The following is a 19,896-nucleotide window of genomic DNA, read 5'->3' as shown; positions in this document are numbered from 1 at the left end:
TTTTTTTTTTTTTTTTTTTGAGACGGAGTCTCGCTCTGTGGCCCAGGCTGGAATGCAGTGGCCGGATCTCAGCTCACTACAAGCTCCGCCTCCCGGGTTCACGCCATTCTCCTGCCTCAGCCTCCCAAGTAGCTGGGACCACAGGCGCCCGCCACCTCGCCCGGCTAGTTTTTTTTTTTTTTTTTTTTTGTAGTTTTAGTAGAGACGGGGTTTCACTTTGCCTTGCATGATAAACTGTTACCTACAAAGACCATTTAAATTAACATCTCTGTTTTGCTAAAGATATATATATATATCTATTTGTAAATTTGTTCTTGTTATTCAAAAAAGATTTGGATTTACCTCTTCTTCCCTCATTCATATAATCTCATGACTCCCTTTGGATTCCACAGAGTTTGAAAGATTTTGTTTTATTTAAACCAATACCTGCTGTAACTTTCCATCTCTTACTTTCAACCATTTTGTGTCCTTATGCTTTAATTGTAACTGTGCAAACACCATATAGATGGATTCTTTTAAAAATCCAATCTGATATTCTCTGTTTTGTAACTGGCAATATTAATATATAAATGCTGGTTGTGCATACTGACATGTTGAAATTGTCATTTCAGTTTGTGATAGTTACCCTGCTTTGCTTCTTTTTCTCCCTTTCTGCCTTTTTGATAGTTTTACATTTTTTTATTGACAGTTTTTAATTGATTATTTCCTTATTCCCCTCTACTGGTTTGAAAACAATACTATTCTATTTCTATTATTTTATCATAAAAAATTATTAGCATATATATACATAGGCAATTTCTAATTCTATCCTCCATATAAATTATAACTTGCTTTTTATATTTTTACTTCATTATCTCTCTAAGCTACATTCTGGGTAATTTGGGGGGATTTATCTTTCAATTCATAATTCTCTTTGGCTTGTCTGATCTGCAATTTAACTCATCTATAGACTTTTAGATTTCAATGACCATATTTTTCATTTTCTAGAAGTTGTTTTTCAGCTCTTTCCAGCTTGTCTTGATATTACCTTGTTCTTTTCTCATATTTTTTATTCTTTCTTATGTGTAATTATTTAAACATACTTAATAGTCTTTTTAGTTCTATTATTTGAAAGTTGTAGGAGTTCGGCTGCAATTGTATTCTGACTACCATTCATGGTAGGTTAATTTTTTTTTTTTTTGAGATGGAGTCTCTCTCTGTCACCCAGGCTGGAGTGCAGTGGCGTGATCTCAGTTCACTGCAACCTCCGCCTCCTTGGTTCAAGCGATTCTACCTCAGCTTCCGAGTAGCTAGGATTACAGGCATGAGCCATCACACCCGGCTAATTTAATAGAGACAGGGTTCTGCCATGTTGGCCAAGCTGGTCTCGAACTCCACCCACCTCAGCCTCCCAAAGTGCTGGGATTATAGGCGTGGCCCAGGTTGATATTTTTAAATTTGGATTATGAACTCACCTTTAGGGGACTTCATCTGTGGGAATATTGTGAGGCCTGAATTGAGATGTATCCTAGAGAAGTTTTGTCTTTGTTTCTGCCAGGCTTCCTAGGGAATGTTAACAGCCTAAGGCATGTTAACACATAATTTCTGCCCTGAGAATTCCAGAATCATGGAGGTAGCACAAATTCAAATCCATAAACCTCAAATTCAAGGCCAGCTGTGGCTCCTAATTCTTAAGAGAAATGAAATCTCATTTTTTTCCCTAAGTACAGACCCAAACTGACAAATATTCATGTCTTACCTTTCACGCTATACTTTCTCCCCGGACAATATGTTCTAAAACCAAAGCTTGTCTCTATGTCAGTGACTCCCAGATCTTATATATCTTCATCCTAGATTCTCTCCTCTGAGTTCCAGACCCTACTATCCAACTGTGTATTTGAATATCTAAAGTATCACCTAAAAGTCAACTAGCCTAAGATCAATAAAATTCATGACTTTCCCATAAAAACTAGTCCCGTTCTAGTGTTTCCTGTCTCAGTAAATGGCATGCTTATCCATACTGTTGTACATGCCAGAAATCCAGGATCCATATTTGACATCTCTCTTCTCATTCTCCCTCCAACCCATTGCCAACCCCTGTCAATTTTACCGCTTAAGTATCTTTTAAATCTGCCCACTCTCTCCATCTCCACTGTTTTCAGACTAGTTGTTCAAGTTACCATCATCTCTAGCCTGGACTGCTGCAGTTTTCCCACATTTACTCTGAAAATTCTCCAGTACCTTCTCTGCACTATGGCCACACTGAACTTATTCAAATACACATGTGGGTTGTTTTTCTTTTCTGCTTGAGATTCTCATTCACTGGCTTCACATTCGTGGTCTTTACATCCTCCATATGGTCTATTTGGCTGTGCCTGGCCAGCTGCTACCCACCTCTTGGACCCAGCCTCATAATGCTCTTCTCACCCTTACTTTCTGTGCTCCAGCCAAGAAGCCATAATTCTGTTGCTTGAAGCTACAACCCTCTTGCATCTTCCCACAGGGCTTTGGTACCTGCTGTTTCCTTTTTCTGGAATGCCAGTCCCCCTGTCCCCAGTCTTGTCTAGTCAATACTTAAGTCATCCTTCACTTCTTTGGTCTAACATCATTTCCTCAGTTCTCATCTCTTTCTTTCAAAGCCTTTCTGTTAGTTTATAACTGTTCACTCATTACTGTCGTTATTTGCTTAATGTCTGTTTTCTCTATTAGGCTACAAGTTTTGTGAGATCAGAGACCTTATCTGGTTTTGCTCATTACTATGTTCTGAGTACTAACACAGCCCAGAACATAGTAATTAATAAATATTTCTTGAATAATCATTATTTAAAAATAACTAAAAATATACATCTATTCCAAATAATGTAAAAGGAGAGAATAAGTGGATAGAGTTATGGATAAAACAAGTGACAGCTGCATGGAGGATTTGTGATATTATTCTGTCTACTTTTCCTTATGTTTGAAATTGTCCATAAAAAGATTATGCAACTTACTAAAAAATTAAAATACCTTATTTGAGTCTTTGGATAAGTGGTTAACTTAACCTTAAAAATAAAATATTGTCCCTTTAGGGTCAGACTGAAATATTTTTATTTAACTAAAAAGAAATTATACTAACCTGAAGATATTTCGGTAATGGTTAATTGGGCCACTTAATGCTCCAGGCTGAGAAAAGACATAAATATAAGCTTCAAGATCCTCTGTTGTTAATTGACATCCTTTTCTTCCAATGCCAGTGCTATGACTGGTAAACAGATGTTTCAAAACCTAATTTAAGTGAGAAAAGAATAATTAAAACTTTTTAGTTATCTATTAATAAGCTAAGTCTTTGGCTTTGGAAAGGGGATGGTGGTCATTGTGCAGTGACAACTCCTAATTTCTGCTCTAGCCAAATTTGAGATCTCATTGTTTATACATACATATTCTATGCATTTCTGCTTTCCTGGCTTTATTTTTTCTATATTCTTCCCTTCTAATCTCCCCTGCACACTTCATTTTTATAAAAAGCATCCTGTCTTCTTGGTGCCTATTCATATTCTACAAGACCCAGTTCAAGAGTTCCTTGGATAAATGACTAATTCCCCATCTGGGCAGGAAAGAAAACATAAGCCCAGGACATTGAGGAGGCAAGCTATCACTGACTACAGGGATTATATCAGAAAGCCACAAGAGCCAACCTGAAGGAATGCCTCATTTGATGCCTATTGTGGGATAATTTGGGTATCCAAAAGAATAATGACTATAAATGATTGGTATATATCAAATATATATTCATTACTCTAAAAATTGTTTGTGAAAAGAAAAAGAATGAGAATATATCCTGCCATTCTTGTGTGAACTATATTTCAGAATAAATAGATGTGGAAAAATTCTTTATAGCAGAATTTCAATTAAAACAGAAAGAATTATCAAATTAGAAAATCACCATTTTTCATACCCTAATGAAATAATGGGCCTAGGCTATGATCACTAATGTATGCTAAAATTAATTTGGTGGAAGGATGTGAAGAAATTTTGGATAGGCTGACAACTCATGAGCCCACTGATCACTGTTAGCATTAGTAAAACTGGACCAAGTAGGTGTCATGTGCTTCCTTGATGGGATGTGTTAAGAAATACATAGCACAGGCCGGGCGCGGTGGCTCAAGCCTGTAATCCCAGCACTTTGGGAGGCCGAGACGGGCGGATCACGAGGTCAGGAGATCGAGACCATCCTGGCTAACACGGTGAAACCCCGTCTCTACTGAAAATACGAAAAACTAGCCGGGCGAGGTGGCGGGCGCCTGTAGTCCCAGCTACTCGGGAGGCTGAGGCAGGAGAATGGCGTAAACCCGGGAGGCGGAGCTTGCAGTGAGCTGAGATCCGGTCACTGCACTGCAGCCTGGGCGACAGAGCGAGACTCCGTCTCAAAAAAAAAAAAAAAAAAAAAAGAAATACATAGCACCACCTATTAAGTATCCTTTTCAAATTAAAATTTAATCAAGCCTCTAGATCACCAGTACCTATGAAGTAGGAAAAACAAGGGTTAGAGGAACAAGTTAAATACCACCATGATGAAGCAATCAGCTAAATCCAAAATATGGATCTTTCCTCAGGCAAATTTCTTCAATAAATAAGTGAGATTAAAAAAAATAAGAAAAAAAAGAAAGAAGGCACTATTATACATTTTAAAAGCTGTAACAACTAAATACAAGGTATAGACTTTGGTTCCTGATTCAAACAAAGGAAATACATCAAGACATTTATGACAGTTAATGAAATTTGAATGGGTATTAAATGATATTAAGGAGTTGTCATTTATTCTGTTAGGTTTGATAGTGGCATTGGATTTTTCTGTTTTTTTTTTTTTTTTTGAAGTTCTTATCCCATCACAGTTATACACGGAATTATTTACAGGTAAAATTATATTGTGCCTTTTAAAAATCCTCACCAATATCTAATACCATGTGAGACATATAAGAAGCATTTAGGCTGGGAGTGGTGGCTCACACCTGCAATCCCAGCACTTCGGGAAGCTGAGGTGGGAGGATCGCTTGAGGCCAGGAGTTTCAGACCAGCCTGGGCAACATGGTAAAACCCAGTCTCTACAAAAAATACAAAAATTAGCCGGGCATGGTGGTGCATGCCTGCAGTCCCAGCTACTTGGGAGGCTGAGGTGGGAGGATTGCTTGAGCCTGGGAGGTTGAGGCTGCAGTGAGCTGTAATTGCACTACTGCACTCCAGCCTGGGTGACAAAGCAAGTTCCTGTCTCAAAAACAAAGCAAAACAAAAAAATAAAAATAACAAAGAATAATTTAATAAATTTCCAAGATATTTGCGTATGACTACTGGTGTCAGTGTACGTGCGACACTAATATCTGCATGTTTACTTTGTTTAGGGCTTTTTTTTAAAATCCCAAAGTCTTCTACTTTGCTGCTATTAAACCTGACATTTGTATTCCCTCATCTCCCCATGAGATGTTCTCTAAAAAGGAGTATGCCCGTAGGGGCACAGTCTCACAAAAAAATTGAAGAACAGCCAGGTATTTAAATACATAAACAGAGACTATGAAAATAAGCAAGACTATATGTAAGTTCTTAAAACCATTTGTTAAGTTATAATAATTTGCTTTCATTTTTCATTATTCTTCTTAAAGGTGGACTTTAAAACATTTTTCATTAATAAGAATAATACATTATTTGTTTGATTTGTTTGGCTTACCTTGAAATCATTTATTGAGAACATAAATTCTGGGAACCATGGTATTTGGAAGAAGTAGTAATAACTGGATTTCAACAGCTGAGCAGGGTGTCGTAAAATATATTCTGAAATTAAAATGCCATGTTAGACCTTATCCAAGGGGTATAAATTACTTACTGTTAGAAGAACTTCTTTTTAGGATAATTTCACTTTAAGATGATCCCATAAAAGAATCCATAAGGCTTCTTTGGAACAATTTCTATGCTCTTATATCTTATTATGAGTATTTCAGTATTTCCAAAATGTGTATCACTTTATTTATTTTTTATTTTTTATTTTTTTGAGACAGAGTCTCACTCTGTCACCCAGGTTGGAGTGCAATGGCACAATCTCAGCTCACTACAACCTCTGCCTCCTGGGTTCAAGCAATTCCCCTGCCTCAGCTTCCCGAGTAGCTAGGATTACAGGTGCCCACCACCGCACCTACCTAATTTTTTGTCTTTTTGGTAGAGGCAGAGTTTCGCCATGTTGGCCAGGCCAGTTTCGAACTCCTGACCTCAGGTGATCTGCCCACCTTGGCCTCCCAAACTGCTGGGATTACAGGCATGAGCCACTGCGCCTGACCTTAAACACTTTAAATAAAAAGAAAGTTTCACTTTATGAAATCTTGACTCAAAAGGGAACAGGAAGCCCAAACGACACTGCTTTTCCTCCAAGGTCATTATCAGTGACCTACCACTTTTCCTAGGAATACACTTCTTCACCACCACACACTGGTGGTAAACTAACTAATTAATTAAATTTAATTAAGTGCTAGTTTCACTTAACAGTGTCCTTGATGAAACAGCAAAAAAAATTAATTAAACTTGACCTTTGGGTACATCTTTTTAATTATTCTATGTAATTAAATAGAAAGTACACATAAAGCAGTTCTGTTGTCTCAAGACAACACAAATACAATGATTGTTCCAAGGAAAAGCACTTCTACAATTGTTTGAGTTGACGGGTTGAATTAGCTGTTTTTTCTTTTCTTTTTTTTTTTTTTTTTTGAGACAGGGTCTCACTTTGCCTCCCAGGCTGGAGTGCAGTGGCACAGTCTCAGCTCACTGCAGCCTCAACCTCCTGAGCTTAAGTGATCTTCTTGCCTCAGCCCCCCAGGTAGCTGGGACTACAGGTGCACACACCACACCCAGCTAATTTTTAGCTGCATTTTTAAATGTAACATTGTTTTACTTGAGAGAATGACTAACAACCTATCATCAGGCAGACATGGGTATTTGGCAGATAATCTCTTGAAAATTAACAAAGTGAGCCTGCCACGTCAAGGAAAAGAATCATCAGTAGTAGTTGCCATTGATAAAAATCAGACTTTCAAATGAACCTTAGAACTCTGGAAAACTTATATCTGCTACTGTGAGCTTCACAGCTTTGCAATACTTTAAAAGCTTTTCTGATGAGATTAGGGTGATGTCAAAGAATGTGATTTTTTGATACTGTTTGATGAAATGTGTCAACTTATGGAAGATCTGCATAAATCAGCGAACCAACATCTTCTAATGCATGATGATAAAAAACCAGGCACGGATAAAAGATCCAATAAAAGTACTAGGGAGACCTGTGGGTTTTAATAGCTCACACTATTAAAAAAACATTTACATGCCATCACATTCCACATTGTTACCTTTAAGAAACTATGGGCCAGGTGCAGTGGCTCACGCCTGTAATCCCAGCACTTTAGGAGGCTGAGGCGGGCAGATCACAAGGTCAAGCATTTGAGACCAGCCTGGCCAACATGGCGAAACCCTGTCTCTACTAAAAATACAAAAATTAGCCAAGCGTGGTGGCGGGTGTCTGTAGTCCCAGCTACTCGGGAGGCTGAGGCAGGAGAATCTCTTGAACCCAGGAGGCAGAGGTTGCAGTGAGCCGAGATGGCGCCACTGCACTCCAGCCTGGGCAACAGAGCGAGACTCCATCTCAAAAAACAAAACCAAAACCAAAAACAAAACCATTAATTTTTAAGTTTGGTATAGTATTAAGAAAGAAAATCCACAGTTATCTGAAAAAGCTATTAAAATACTCCTCCCTTTTCCAATTACAGATCTGTGTGAGGCCAAATTTCTTCATATACTTCAATTCAAACAACATATTGCAACATATTGAAGAGATTTGCAAAAATGTAAAACAATGACACTCTTTTCACTAAAATTTTGTTTTGGAAGATGTAGTTAGCTTTCATTTTAAATATGTTATTTATGTTAACATGTAATGGTTTATTTCTTTTGAGGAATTAACATATAAATATTTTTAAATTTCTATTTTAATTTCCAATACAGTGAATATTTATAAACCATATAAGTAAAAGCTCAATGGGGTCTTTAATAATTTTAAGAGCATAAGGAAGCCCAAGACCAAAAATGTGAGAACTGCTTTAAAGAATACTGCTATTCCTGACAGCCAAAGCAGTCAAGCAAGAGGAGATTTTATTTCTAGGCTGTCAGGATTCATTACTGTCAAAGCAATGTCACTGTATGTTTCCCTTTATCCCTCCCCAAGTTAACAGTAAAATCTTTTTTTGAAGGAATAAAATTATGTAAGCAAGTATAAAGCTAAATTTTCTTAGATTCCCCTAGAAGATTGAAAACCAAGGTATCTGACACTATCATGTGCTATCATGGTTTAGTCACTTAGTTTTAAAATATTATAGTAACCAAATTTTGCTGTTTCTAATCCAAAATGTCAGTGGCAGGAGTGAATTGTCACATTAGCAGAACTGTTTTGATAAAACTTGAACTCACCTGTAAATACATTTGGATGAGGGAAGTTAATAACAATAAGCTTCATCACCATTTCAGGATAACAGATGGCAATTAGCCAAGCAATCATGCCTCCCCAGTCATGACCAATAAGAACACATTTGCTATACCCTGTAATCAAGAAATAAATGTTGACATCATTAAAAAGAAACAGGTGAGTGCACCGTTACCTCACATAAAATAGTTATACTTCTGAAGCACCTCTTTTCATTATCTTATCCTAATTATGCACTTTGTGCAGATATTGAGTTCAGTGGTTCCAAAACTTGTCTGTACATCACCTACGTAGCTCCACTCTAAACCTATAGATTGAGAATCTATGCCAGGAATCCATATTTTTTTAAAAAAAATCTGAAATAGGCCGGTGTGATGGCTCATACCTATAATCCCAACACTTGAGAGGCCAAAGCAGGAGGATTTCTAGAGGCCAGGAGTTCGAGACCAGCCTGGGAAACATAGCAAGACCACCCCCCACCAAACCAGCCATCTCTACAAAAAAATAAAGAAATTAGCCAGGTGTGGTGGTGTCCACCTGTAGTACCAGCAACTGTAGAGCCTGGGGTGGGAGGATCCCTTGAGCCCAGGACTTCAAGGCTGCAGTGAGCCATGATCATGCCACTGCACTCCAGCCTGGGTGACAGAGCCAGACTGAGACTCTGTTTCTAAAACAGAAAAAAAAAAAAAAAGCGGCGGGGAAGCGGGGGTACAAAACAAACAAAAAAACATCTGAAATAGCTAATGTTGCTCAGCTCCGGTCCCATGGACCTGAGTTTGGAAACCATGGTAAAGACTGCACATAATGAAGTCAAAAGCAAGATTATTTTCTTTTTTTGAATGTTCAGAAATTTCTAGTTATAGTAAAATTATAAACGTCTCATCTATGTCCAACTCATAAATCTTTATTTCCAGGAAGCATCTATTTCTTCTGTAACTTCATAAATCCTATGTACAGCTCAACACAGAAAGTTTGTCACTAATTTGGAACTGTGAAGTCAAATTGAAGTAATGGAAAGTCTTAATTATAGCACCAATTTTGCCCCAGTTTCATTTCATGTAATCACTCAGTAATTTAAAGTAGGTTAAAATGTTGATTAATAGAGATTCCTACAGGATTTCCATTGTATGGATGGATAAAATTCATTTGTAATTTATTCCTGGAGTACTTAAAATTGCTTAATTCTTTCAAGGAAGTACTTCTCACCATCACTCCTCACCACTATACTAATACACACACACAGGCATAGACACACACACATAAATCTTGTTTATATTAATTATTTGCCTAAAAATTTCATGATGACAAATTTAGGCCAGGTCTGACTGAATTATCACAAAATCTGAAACATAATTGTTCAAAATCAGTGTCGGAGTCTCTTTTACTGTAATCAGACTAAATGACAACATTGTACGTGACACCCCCAGACCCCAACCATTTTTTCTCCCCTAAAAATATTGGCCTGATCTATGCTCTCATTAGATTACTGTAGAAAGTGCCTTTCATTTCATGGTGTTTCTCACTATACTGCTTCCCTTAACATACTGATGGTAGCAGCTTGGTTTCAGTCAAAAGGGATATACTATTAATAGATTGGATTATTGTTAAAAAATACTTACTTTTCCCTTCTCCCTACTGTCATAGTAGTCTACCTGCTGCCCTTTGATTTTAAACTTGGCCATGTGATTTGCTTTGGTCTCATGGTGGCTGTATAACTTGACTTTGGGCTCCACCATATGACTTGCTTTGACTAATGGGCTGCCTGTAGAAACTTGAGCTTGTGCAGCTGAGCTCACCCACTACCATTGCCAGGAGAAAAGCTTCCCTCAGGCAGCCACTCCCTTTTAGCTTGGGCTCCAGCCCAACTCACAGAGAGAAGCCAGTCCCAGCTGGACCTGCAGCCTGAGGTAAAGACCAGAGGAGTCCAGCCTATGGTTAACCTGCAGATCCATGAGCACAGGAAAAAATGGTTATGACCCTATGCCACCGATCTGGGGTGGTTTGTTTCACAATATTATGTGGTTCTAACTGATGAATAACAACAGAAATAATGCAAGTGCATCTGTATTTTATAACATTTTAAAATGAGTATTTAGGTGTGTGTTCTAAAGAAATAAATTTTCTAAGTACAAAAATAAAATTTTCAATAATTATTTCTGAAAATAATAAACAGCATACATTAGGTCTATTTTTTTTTTTTTTTTTTTTTGAGACAGAGTCTCGCTCTTGTTGCCCAGGATGGAGTGCAATGGCACAATCTTGGCTCACTGCAACCTCCACCTCCTGGGTTCATGCCTGGATAATTTTTGTATTTTTAGTAGAGACAAGGTTTCACCATGTTGGCCAGGCTGGTCTCAAACTCCTGACCTCAGGTGATCTGCCTGCCTCAGCCTCTCAAAGTGCTGGGATTACAGGCGCGAGCCACAGCACCTGGGCCGTTAGGTCTATGTTTAAAAACAAATCTGAAAGTCATTCTTGGCTGGTAGATGGAATAGTTGCTCTAGATGCATCATTTTAAATTTCCTGTATAGATATTTTGGGCTGACTACCTGAAACCATGGTGACAGGATCCAGATAATTTGGGGAGATGGAATATGCATCCTCCCAAGAAAAGATGTCATCGATTCACAATTTGTTGAATGTTTGTCCCTTAAAAAGAGTTGTTTTGTTTCAAACTAACCTACCTAAAGAATCTAAAATATCCTTTATGTCTGTAATTAGACAGTCCAATTTATAATTCTGTCGATGAATGGGAGCATCTGTTTCTCCATAACCTCTCAAATCCAGTGCTACAACTCGATATTCACTTTTAAATTCTCTCAGTTGGTAACGCCAAGAATACCTGCAGGAAAAAAGGAAGCGTTTAAAATACCATATTTACTAGAACAAAGAGTAACATTACAGATTTTCTTTTCCTTTTATTTTTTATTTTTTTTGAGATGAGTTTTGCTCTGTCACCCAGGCTGGAGTGCAGTGGTGCAATTACAGCTCACTGCCGCCTCAACCTCCCTGGCTCAAGTGATCCTCCTGCCTCAGTTTCCTAAAAAGCTGAGACTACAGGTGCACATCATCACACCCAGCTAATTTTAAAATTTTTTTGTAGACACGGGGTCTCCCTATGTTGCCAGGGCTGATCTCAAACTTCTGGGCTCAAGAGTGATCCTCATGCCTTAGCCTCCCAAAGTGCTGAGATTACAGGTGTGAGCCACTGCACCTGGCCACATTTCAGATTTTCTCAGTGGAAAACTGTAAGAAATTCCTTATTTTTAGAACAGATATATAGCTGCAAGTAAGCAAGAAAGAGACCTACTTGAGAAGGAAACACTGACATTCTATTAGAATTATTTTATCTTTTTACCAATTCCAGTGGAGGGTAACAAAGTGCCACTATTTACAGAAACTACACAGTATCAGATACTAAAATCATTGTACTTACATAAGTCTTAATAAGTCCATTTTTAAAAAATTGAAACAAGGTCTCGCTATGTTCCCAAGCTGGGCTCAAACTCCTGGTTCAAGTGATCCTCCTGCTTCGGCCTCCCAAAGTGATGGGATTACAAGTGTGAGCTAACATGTCTGGCCAATAAGTCAATTTTTCATTTGCTTGTTTGTTTTGAGACAAGAGTTTCGGTCTTATTGCCCAGGCTGGAGTGCAATGGCGTGATCTTGGCTCACTGCAACCTCTGCCTCCCAGGTTCAAGCGATTCTCCTGCTTCAGCCTCCCAAGTAGCTGGGATTACAGACCTGTGCCACCACGCCTGGCTAATTTTTGTATTTTTTTTTCTTCTTAGTAGAGACAGGGTTTCTCCATGTTGGTCAGGCTGGTCTCGAACTCCTGACCTCAGGTGATTCACTCATCTCAGCCTCCCAAAGTGCTGGGATTACAGGCGTGAGCCACTGTGCCTAGCCAAAGAAGTCAATTTTTTAAGCTTTTCTTAAATGGTGTGTATAGCCACCAGGGAATCTGTACTATGAACAGTTAGTTATTTTACAGCCCGAATTTCTAGATAATAAATTGATTATATTTATCTGAAAAGTAGATTTTACTCACCTTACTCCACTGTCAAATAGGGTCAATGTTTTAGTAATAACCACAGCTTATTTATGGGTGAAAAAGTCTGAAGGCTTTTTAAAAAAAGATTATCACCGAAATAATCTAATAATAAAACAATCATTTAAGATAAACCTTTGCTTGCTAAAGCAAAATTCTGTGGAGAAGATCCTGAACCATGAGTATAAGCAAGAGTGATACTAAAAACATTTAACAACCAAAATGGCACCAGCACTGACCAATTAGAACAGCCACAGTGCTGCAGCCAAGTTCTGGAGGCCACTGCTGAGCCAGGCATTCTCCCTTTGCTTGATCATGGAACTGCAGAATTAATCGAAATAGAGAGATCCATGAGATTTTCTTTTTCAAATAAGCAAAACCATTTTAGATAACCAACAGAAAAAAAAGACATGGATTTTAAAAAGTGACTCACTATGTTACGGGACTCAAAATATGCATTTAAAAAAACGCATCTGCGTGCACATTTGTTCATGGAAATACAGTGTAAAATTATCTGACACAAGCCAAGTGGGAGATTATGGTCTGAAAATACTTTTGGAGTGCAGTAGGCAAGCTAACAACTGAATGTTAAGATTATAAACCAGTGTAAAGATTGTAATATAAGATTATAAGCCAACAGTGAAAGGGGGGCGGTGATATGAAGTGACACACAACAGTAAGATCAATGTAACAAACAGGCCAGGCACAGTGGCTCACACCAGTAATCCCAGCACTTTGGGAGACCGAGGTAGGCAGATCACTTAAGCTCAGGAGCCTAGGCACCATGGCGAAACCCTGTCTCTATACAAAATTAAAAAATTAGGCCAGGTGCGGTGGCTCACGCCTGTCCCAGCACTTTGGGAGGCCAAGGCAGGCAGATCACCTGAGGTCATGAGTTCGAGACCAGCCTGACCAATATGGAGAAACCCCGTCTACTAAAAATACAAAACAGGCGGTGCATGCCTGTAATCCCAGCTACTTGGGAGGCTGAGGCAGGAGAATCGCTTGAACCCAGGAGGCGGAGGTTGAGGTGAGCTGAGATCGTCCCATTGCACTCCAGTCTGGGCAACAAGAGCAAACTCCATCTCAAAAAAAAAAAAAGAAAAAAAATTTTTGCTAAGTATGGTGTCATGTGCCTGTGGTCCCAGATACTCAGGAGCCTGAGGTGGGACGATGGCTTAAGCCCAGGTGGCAGAGTTTGCAGTGAGCTGTGATCACGCCACTGCACTGTAGCCTGGGTGACAGAGCCAGAACCTGCCCCCCCCCCCCGGCAAAAAAAAAAAAACACTGTAACAAATGAACCACCTTATATCATCAGGAAGAGTGTCAGACACATATTTGGAATTATGAATGAATTTTATGAAATATTTTATGAAAATCTGCCAAAGCATTGCCAACTAAGATGGATTTGAAAATGTTAACAAAAAACAAAAACAAAAAAAGAATAACGAAAAAGAAAAAGGAAATAAACATGTCTTCTGGCCGGGTGCAGTGGCTCATGCCTGTGAGCCTAGCACTTTGGGAGGCTAAAGCGGGCGGATCACTTGAGGTTAGGAATTCAAGACCAGCCTGGCCAACGTGGTGAAACCACATCTCTACTAAAAATACAAAAATTAGCCAGGCGTGGTGGCGGACGTAATCCCAGCTACTCGGGGGAGCTGAGGCAGGAGAATTGCTTGAATCCGGGAGGTGCAGGTTGCAGTGAGCCGAGATCACATCACCGCACTCCTGCCTGGGTGACAAGAGTGAAACTCCATCTCAAATAAATAAATAAATAAATAAATAAATAAAATAAAATAAACGTGTCTTTTTTGGCTAGGCTGTAATGTTGTTAATCTTGTCTGTGGATTGTAACAAATAAAGTAGCTTATTTCCTTAAAGATACTCATCTGTCAACACATATGATTGTATTTTTTCTGATTTGCCTTACTTAAAATTTTGAATTGATTTTTTATGTCTTCATAATTGAAGCCTAATTCTTCCCTCTTTATAATCCATCATACCCAATCAATAAAGTTCTGTTCATTTAACCTCATAAATATTTATTTAAACATTCCCGTCTACCATTCTATCATTACCTTAATTCAGGCCTCCTTTTAGGCAGCAGCCTGTTGCTTGGTCTAAGTGTGTCCCTTTCATTCCCCTCTGCTCTATCTTCTATAAAACCAGTGATGTAGCAAAGACACAAACTCATGTTATTTCCTTGCTGAAAATCTTGACTCCCTATTACTCATAACATGAAGCTCCAGCTCATTTTTCTAGCAGAAAAATATCTGAAAGATTTGACTATTGCCCAATCTTCCAGCCAGATTACTTTACACTCTGTCATTTGCTTTATAACAAAAAGAGCTAACATCTATACCATTCTTACTGCATGTCAGGCCCAACTCTAAGTGCTTCTTGTATGGTAATATTGATCTTCAAAACAATACTATGAAGTAGGTATTGTTATTATCTTCACTTAACAGATGAAGAAGTGGAGGGAAAACAAGGTTAACTGAAGTACCAAAGGTCACAGAGTCAGTAAACAGCAGAGCCAGGATTCTAGCCCAGGGAGTCTGGCCCCAGAGTCCATGTTGTACTGCCTCTGCAGCACTAGGTTGAAATAGGTGAACAAGTAGAGATATTGGTTTTTGCTTTTATTACTTTGTTCATGTGGTTTTCTTTGTCTGAAATACCATCACTCCCCACCATTCCCCTGTTACTCCATAATCCCTGACTCTCACCCCTCAGTTAACTCCTTATCACATTGAGCATCTCCTCTTCTAGGAGACTTCCCAGCTCTCTCCATTACAGCTGGGGTGCGTGGGCCCCTTCCACACTTGTATGTGCACTCTTCAGGGCTGAGGCACACATCACTTTTGATACCTGGCTCTTCCACGAGATCGTTTCCTGGGTTGTCTATGAGAATATCTAACCCCTGTAGGAGATTAATAAAGATTTGTCGAATAAGTGAAACAACAAACAAATAAAAACACTGAGTAATGATAGTGCTAGAAGTACCAGTTGTGCAGTAGGACTTTTGTCCCAGTTCAAACCTTGAGACAATGACAGTTATCGGTCCCAAATTCCTACTGGGGAATTTGTATTCAATTTCTGTTGAACTGCACGTAGTTTCAGTACCTTAAGGGTCCATGTCTTCATTTAGGGTTTAATTAGAGATTTCAAGGTAGAAATTTGACTTAATGTATATAATCCTGCAACATTTTACATTTAGAATTGGATTAGAGATTATGCAAACATGATGCCTCCATGTCATGTCAGAAATAATTTAAATTGCCTTAAAAATAAATCCAGCTACTGCTTTTAACAATGAGTTGAAAGCCAAACAATATCCTAAACAATTCTAAGAAATAGGGCAACTGCATGTTTTTAATAAATTACTAAGGAATAATTTTTAACTGTCATCTTCCTGAAGTTCATAAATTAAACACATTTGATTTACACGTTAGCCCTAAACTGGAAAAGAAGTCACCCCAGTATTAGATTGATGAACATATCATTTACATGAATAAAGCAAAAACAATCTCCTTGACACAGGAATGAAAAACATTACAAAAGCAGTAACCCTGAAAACATTATAAATAAGCAAAACTATTTTCATCCACATTGCCTTTTTTCTGGTAGTTTTAGGTAATAGCAGAGGACACTCAGGAAAAATAACCAATCTCTTTCCCAGTGATAGCTCTTTACCTAAGGAGGGCTCCTGGTTTTACCAGGCTAGCCACTTTCAGATGTAGACTCTCATCCTCCTCTTTACCACAGAGAAATGCCATAATTGTCAGCTTCTGTGTTCAGCTGTATGATGAAGGCCCCTCACTCGCCTCAGCACTTGAATGATGACGCATGCATTCCATACAGCTGGAGACGAAGACGACTCAAAGAAATTGCTGCCTCAGCTCAAAATATTTTTAAAGGAGATGCAAATTGAAGTGGAGAGAGAGAGTGGGAGAAAGATCATTCTTTGACAAACAGCCTTATTTGGGGTTAATTTAGTCAAAGGTCCTGTAGATGTGTATCTTGCTTAATATTTCCTTTAGACTTTAAGAAGACCCAGGATTATATTGTTGCTGTGTAACAGCTGATTGTGTACATTAAATATCACCATTTCTCAATAGCTATTCTCAGGCAACAATGATAAATGCAGATAATATGTTACCTTTGTATGGTGCTTTTCTGTTTAAAAAGCACTTTCACACACATTATCAATTCATGGATTTTTGTTTGTTTGTTTTCACTGTATTAAATATTTATTACCTACTTAACCTACAATCAAGCATACACTTCCATGTGTATTTAGGCAAAACTTAATTGCTAGAGGAATAACATTTAAATTTGTAATGTAAATTGAAATTGCTTTGAAATGCCACGCATGACGTTTTTTTGGCCTTTAAAATGAAAAAAATAAATAAGAGTTTTGTCTTAAAACTCAAACCCTAGAGTTTTGTCCTAAATTCTCAGACCTTTTTTTTTCCTATTGTTTGTTTCCACTAGCACCTCAATGGAATTGACTAGACCTCATAATGGGTAACAGTGGCAATTTGATTGATTGAAAGGAAAGACAGAGTGAGCATCAACAGGGGTCTTGGTTTAGCGTATGACTCCAGAGATACCTGATTACCAACAATCTCCACGTAATATTTTCAGATGCTCCCTAAACAACCAGGTAGCCTTCAGATTAATGATCAGCAAAGTTCAATGAATTCAATATGATCTATTTTGAGTAGCTGAGCTATCTGCGTTTTTAGTTGTTGCTGTTTTAAATTCTAGCAATGTTCTTACTGGAGTAACAAATGACAGATTTAGTGAATAGAAGGGACTCATGCCTATCTATGATCTTCACATATTTCTTAATCTACGGCTTTTCAGAGTGAAAATATCTCTAGGAGCTTCCCAAAAACTAAACCATTCCTCACAATGACCAGATCCCTTTTGGATACATCCAAGATTTGACTTTGTGGGAACAAATGGGAATGATGTCCAGGGACCAGTGCTGGACCCCTCCTAAGCTGTTTCATCCCCTTAAGATTCTAGAACAAGAATCACCAGCCATTTCTATTTTGCAAAAGGGCTCTCATGAGGAGTAAATAGTGAGACATGACTGTGAAAAACATGCACAAAATCTCTTAGAATATGACAGAGAGCATCTACTGCCCTGTATGAAAGTGGTTGTAGGTTCATTTTTATCTTTGTGTATATTGTTCCGCATGTAAAGAGGTGAAGTTCCAGAGGAATAAGGATGGACAAGTACTGGGGTTGGTGTGAGGTAGAGAAAGAAAATAGCTTTCAAATGTTTTCTTTCTAAAAAGTTAAGTATCATCTCCCTGATGTATGAATTTTATTTAGGATGATGATTTAAAATGTTAAATTAAGGTATTTTTATATTGTTGGCTGATTTTTTAACACCCTCTTGAATGTTTGTATAAGGTGTGATGTTTGAAAGGTAAAAATCCATGCATGTTATCAGATCAGATTACTATAATTCCTATAGAATGAGAACAAGCTGCAGAGGTCAGCCCTGACTTTCAAAAACAAGGGGCACCTGACTTTCTGGCACTGCCAACTTCAGAAGGGTAGCTATGGGGCTAACACTTATAGAAGTACCTGGCTCGGGAGGGGAATGACACACACTGGAGCCTGTCGGGGGTGGGGAGAGAGAAAGCATCCGGATAAATAGCTAACGCATGCTCTACTTAATACCTAGGTGACGGGTTGATAGATGCAGCAAACCACCATGATACACGTTTACAAACCTGCATATCCTGCACATGTATTCCAGAACTTAAACAAGAGAGTACCTGGCTCATAGTGAATGCTCAGAAAATGTTAACTATCATCACCAGAGTTAGGAAATTATTATCTGACACATGGATCTCCACACCGAATGAATGGGAATGAAGGAAGAAAATGAACATTTACTGAATATTCACTGGGGCCAGATTTTTCACATTTTGACTCTCTTCATCCTCACCCAACTCTGCAACATTATTGTAGATGATTGTTTAGGGTTCTGCAGCAAATTAGTGGCTGAGCCAGAATGTACTGCCCATGCTATGTTAAGCAGATTTGATCAATGTTTCAGAGGAACATTTTATTGTGAACTAATTATGCCATGCACTCCATGAGGTGAGACCACATGCGTAGGCTCGAATTGCACTGGGCAGCTAATCTACGACCTCATTAAGCTGTCTCCAAATGAATGAAAGAACAGATCAAAGCATAACAGGAAAATGACTTATGTTTATTTATGCACATCAATCCAGAAGGGGAAAAAGATCTTCATGCAGGGAAAGGAAGACTTCTCACTCTGGAAAAATTATTAGGTATAGGCGTCTTTGCTATCCTCCACTCTTTTCTTCAATGCCTAATACCTCCTAGTATACTAACATCCTCAATACATTTATTCATAAAGTCCCTTTCACTCACAAAGTATTAACTAAAGTGGGTCGGGTGCACTGGCTCACACTTGTAATCCCAGCATTTTGAGAGGCTGAAGTGGGCAGATCACTTGAGGTCAGGAGTTTGAGACCAGCCTGGCCTGTTTAACATGGTAAAACCTTGTCTCTACTGAAACTTCAAAAATTAGCTGGGTGTGGTGCACACTTGTAATCCCAGCTACTTGGGGGCTGAGGCAGGAGAATCACTTGAACCCAGGAGGTGGAGGCTGCAATGAGCTGAGATTGCACCACTGCACTCTAGCCTGGGTAACAGAGCAAGATTGTCTAAAAAAAAAAAAAGTTTCTTAAGGTAGTAATCCTTTCAGCACTAGATGCATTTTAAATCAGGATTTTGAGTGACATAAAATCTTTAAGACTCTAAAGGAGGTAAGAAATCTGTAATGGTGGAATTCTAGGTGTTATAAGATAGTAAGGGAGGATTTGCAGACAGGATATTGTCCTAGACCTTTCAAAATATACCAGATTATTCTACCTTTGAGTCAACTAAGGGAACTGGGCTTTTAAAAACATCAATTTCTTGACCTATTTACTTTATGAACTATTTCTCATAGCCCTGTGCTATCAAAAACTGGTTTTCTTTTACTGCCATATGTACCACCTTTTTTTTTTTTTTTTTTTTTGAGATGGAGTCTCGCTCTGTCGCCCAGGCTGGAGTGCAGTAGTGTGATCTCGGCTCACTCCGCCTCCTGTGTTCACACCATTCTCCTGCCTCAGCCTCCCGAGTAGCTGGGACTACAAGCGCCCGCCACCAGGTCCAGCTAATTTTTTTTTTTTTTTTTTTTGTATTTTTAGTAGAGACGGGGTTTCACCGTGTTAGCCAGGATGGTTTCGATCTCCTGACTTCGTGATCCACCCGCCTCGGCCTCCTGATATGTACTACCTCTTTTAAAGATGTTCATTAAAAAAAAAAAAAAAAAAAAAAA

The 19,896-nt window shown here is 38.6% G+C and overlaps 1 protein-coding gene across 1 annotated transcript in view; it reads right to left on the bottom strand.

Annotated features, from left to right (window-relative positions):
* EPHX4 (epoxide hydrolase 4) overlaps window positions 1–19,896 on the bottom strand; it is a 34,640-nt gene that overhangs the window by 10,834 nt on the left and 3,910 nt on the right. The window contains exons 3-6 of the mRNA XM_025403591.1: window positions 11,149–11,306; window positions 8,452–8,580; window positions 5,678–5,781; window positions 3,095–3,243 (exon numbers count right to left, since the gene is read on the bottom strand). Of these exons, the coding sequence (XP_025259376.1) occupies window positions 3,095–3,243; window positions 5,678–5,781; window positions 8,452–8,580; window positions 11,149–11,306 (540 nt within the window). The remainder of the gene's footprint in view (window positions 1–3,094; window positions 3,244–5,677; window positions 5,782–8,451; window positions 8,581–11,148; window positions 11,307–19,896) is intronic.

Source organism: Theropithecus gelada, chromosome 1, assembly GCF_003255815.1.
Source record: "Theropithecus gelada isolate Dixy chromosome 1, Tgel_1.0, whole genome shotgun sequence".
Lineage (NCBI taxonomy): Eukaryota > Metazoa > Chordata > Mammalia > Primates > Cercopithecidae > Theropithecus > Theropithecus gelada.
This window is presented reverse-complemented; position numbering and strand designations above follow the sequence as displayed.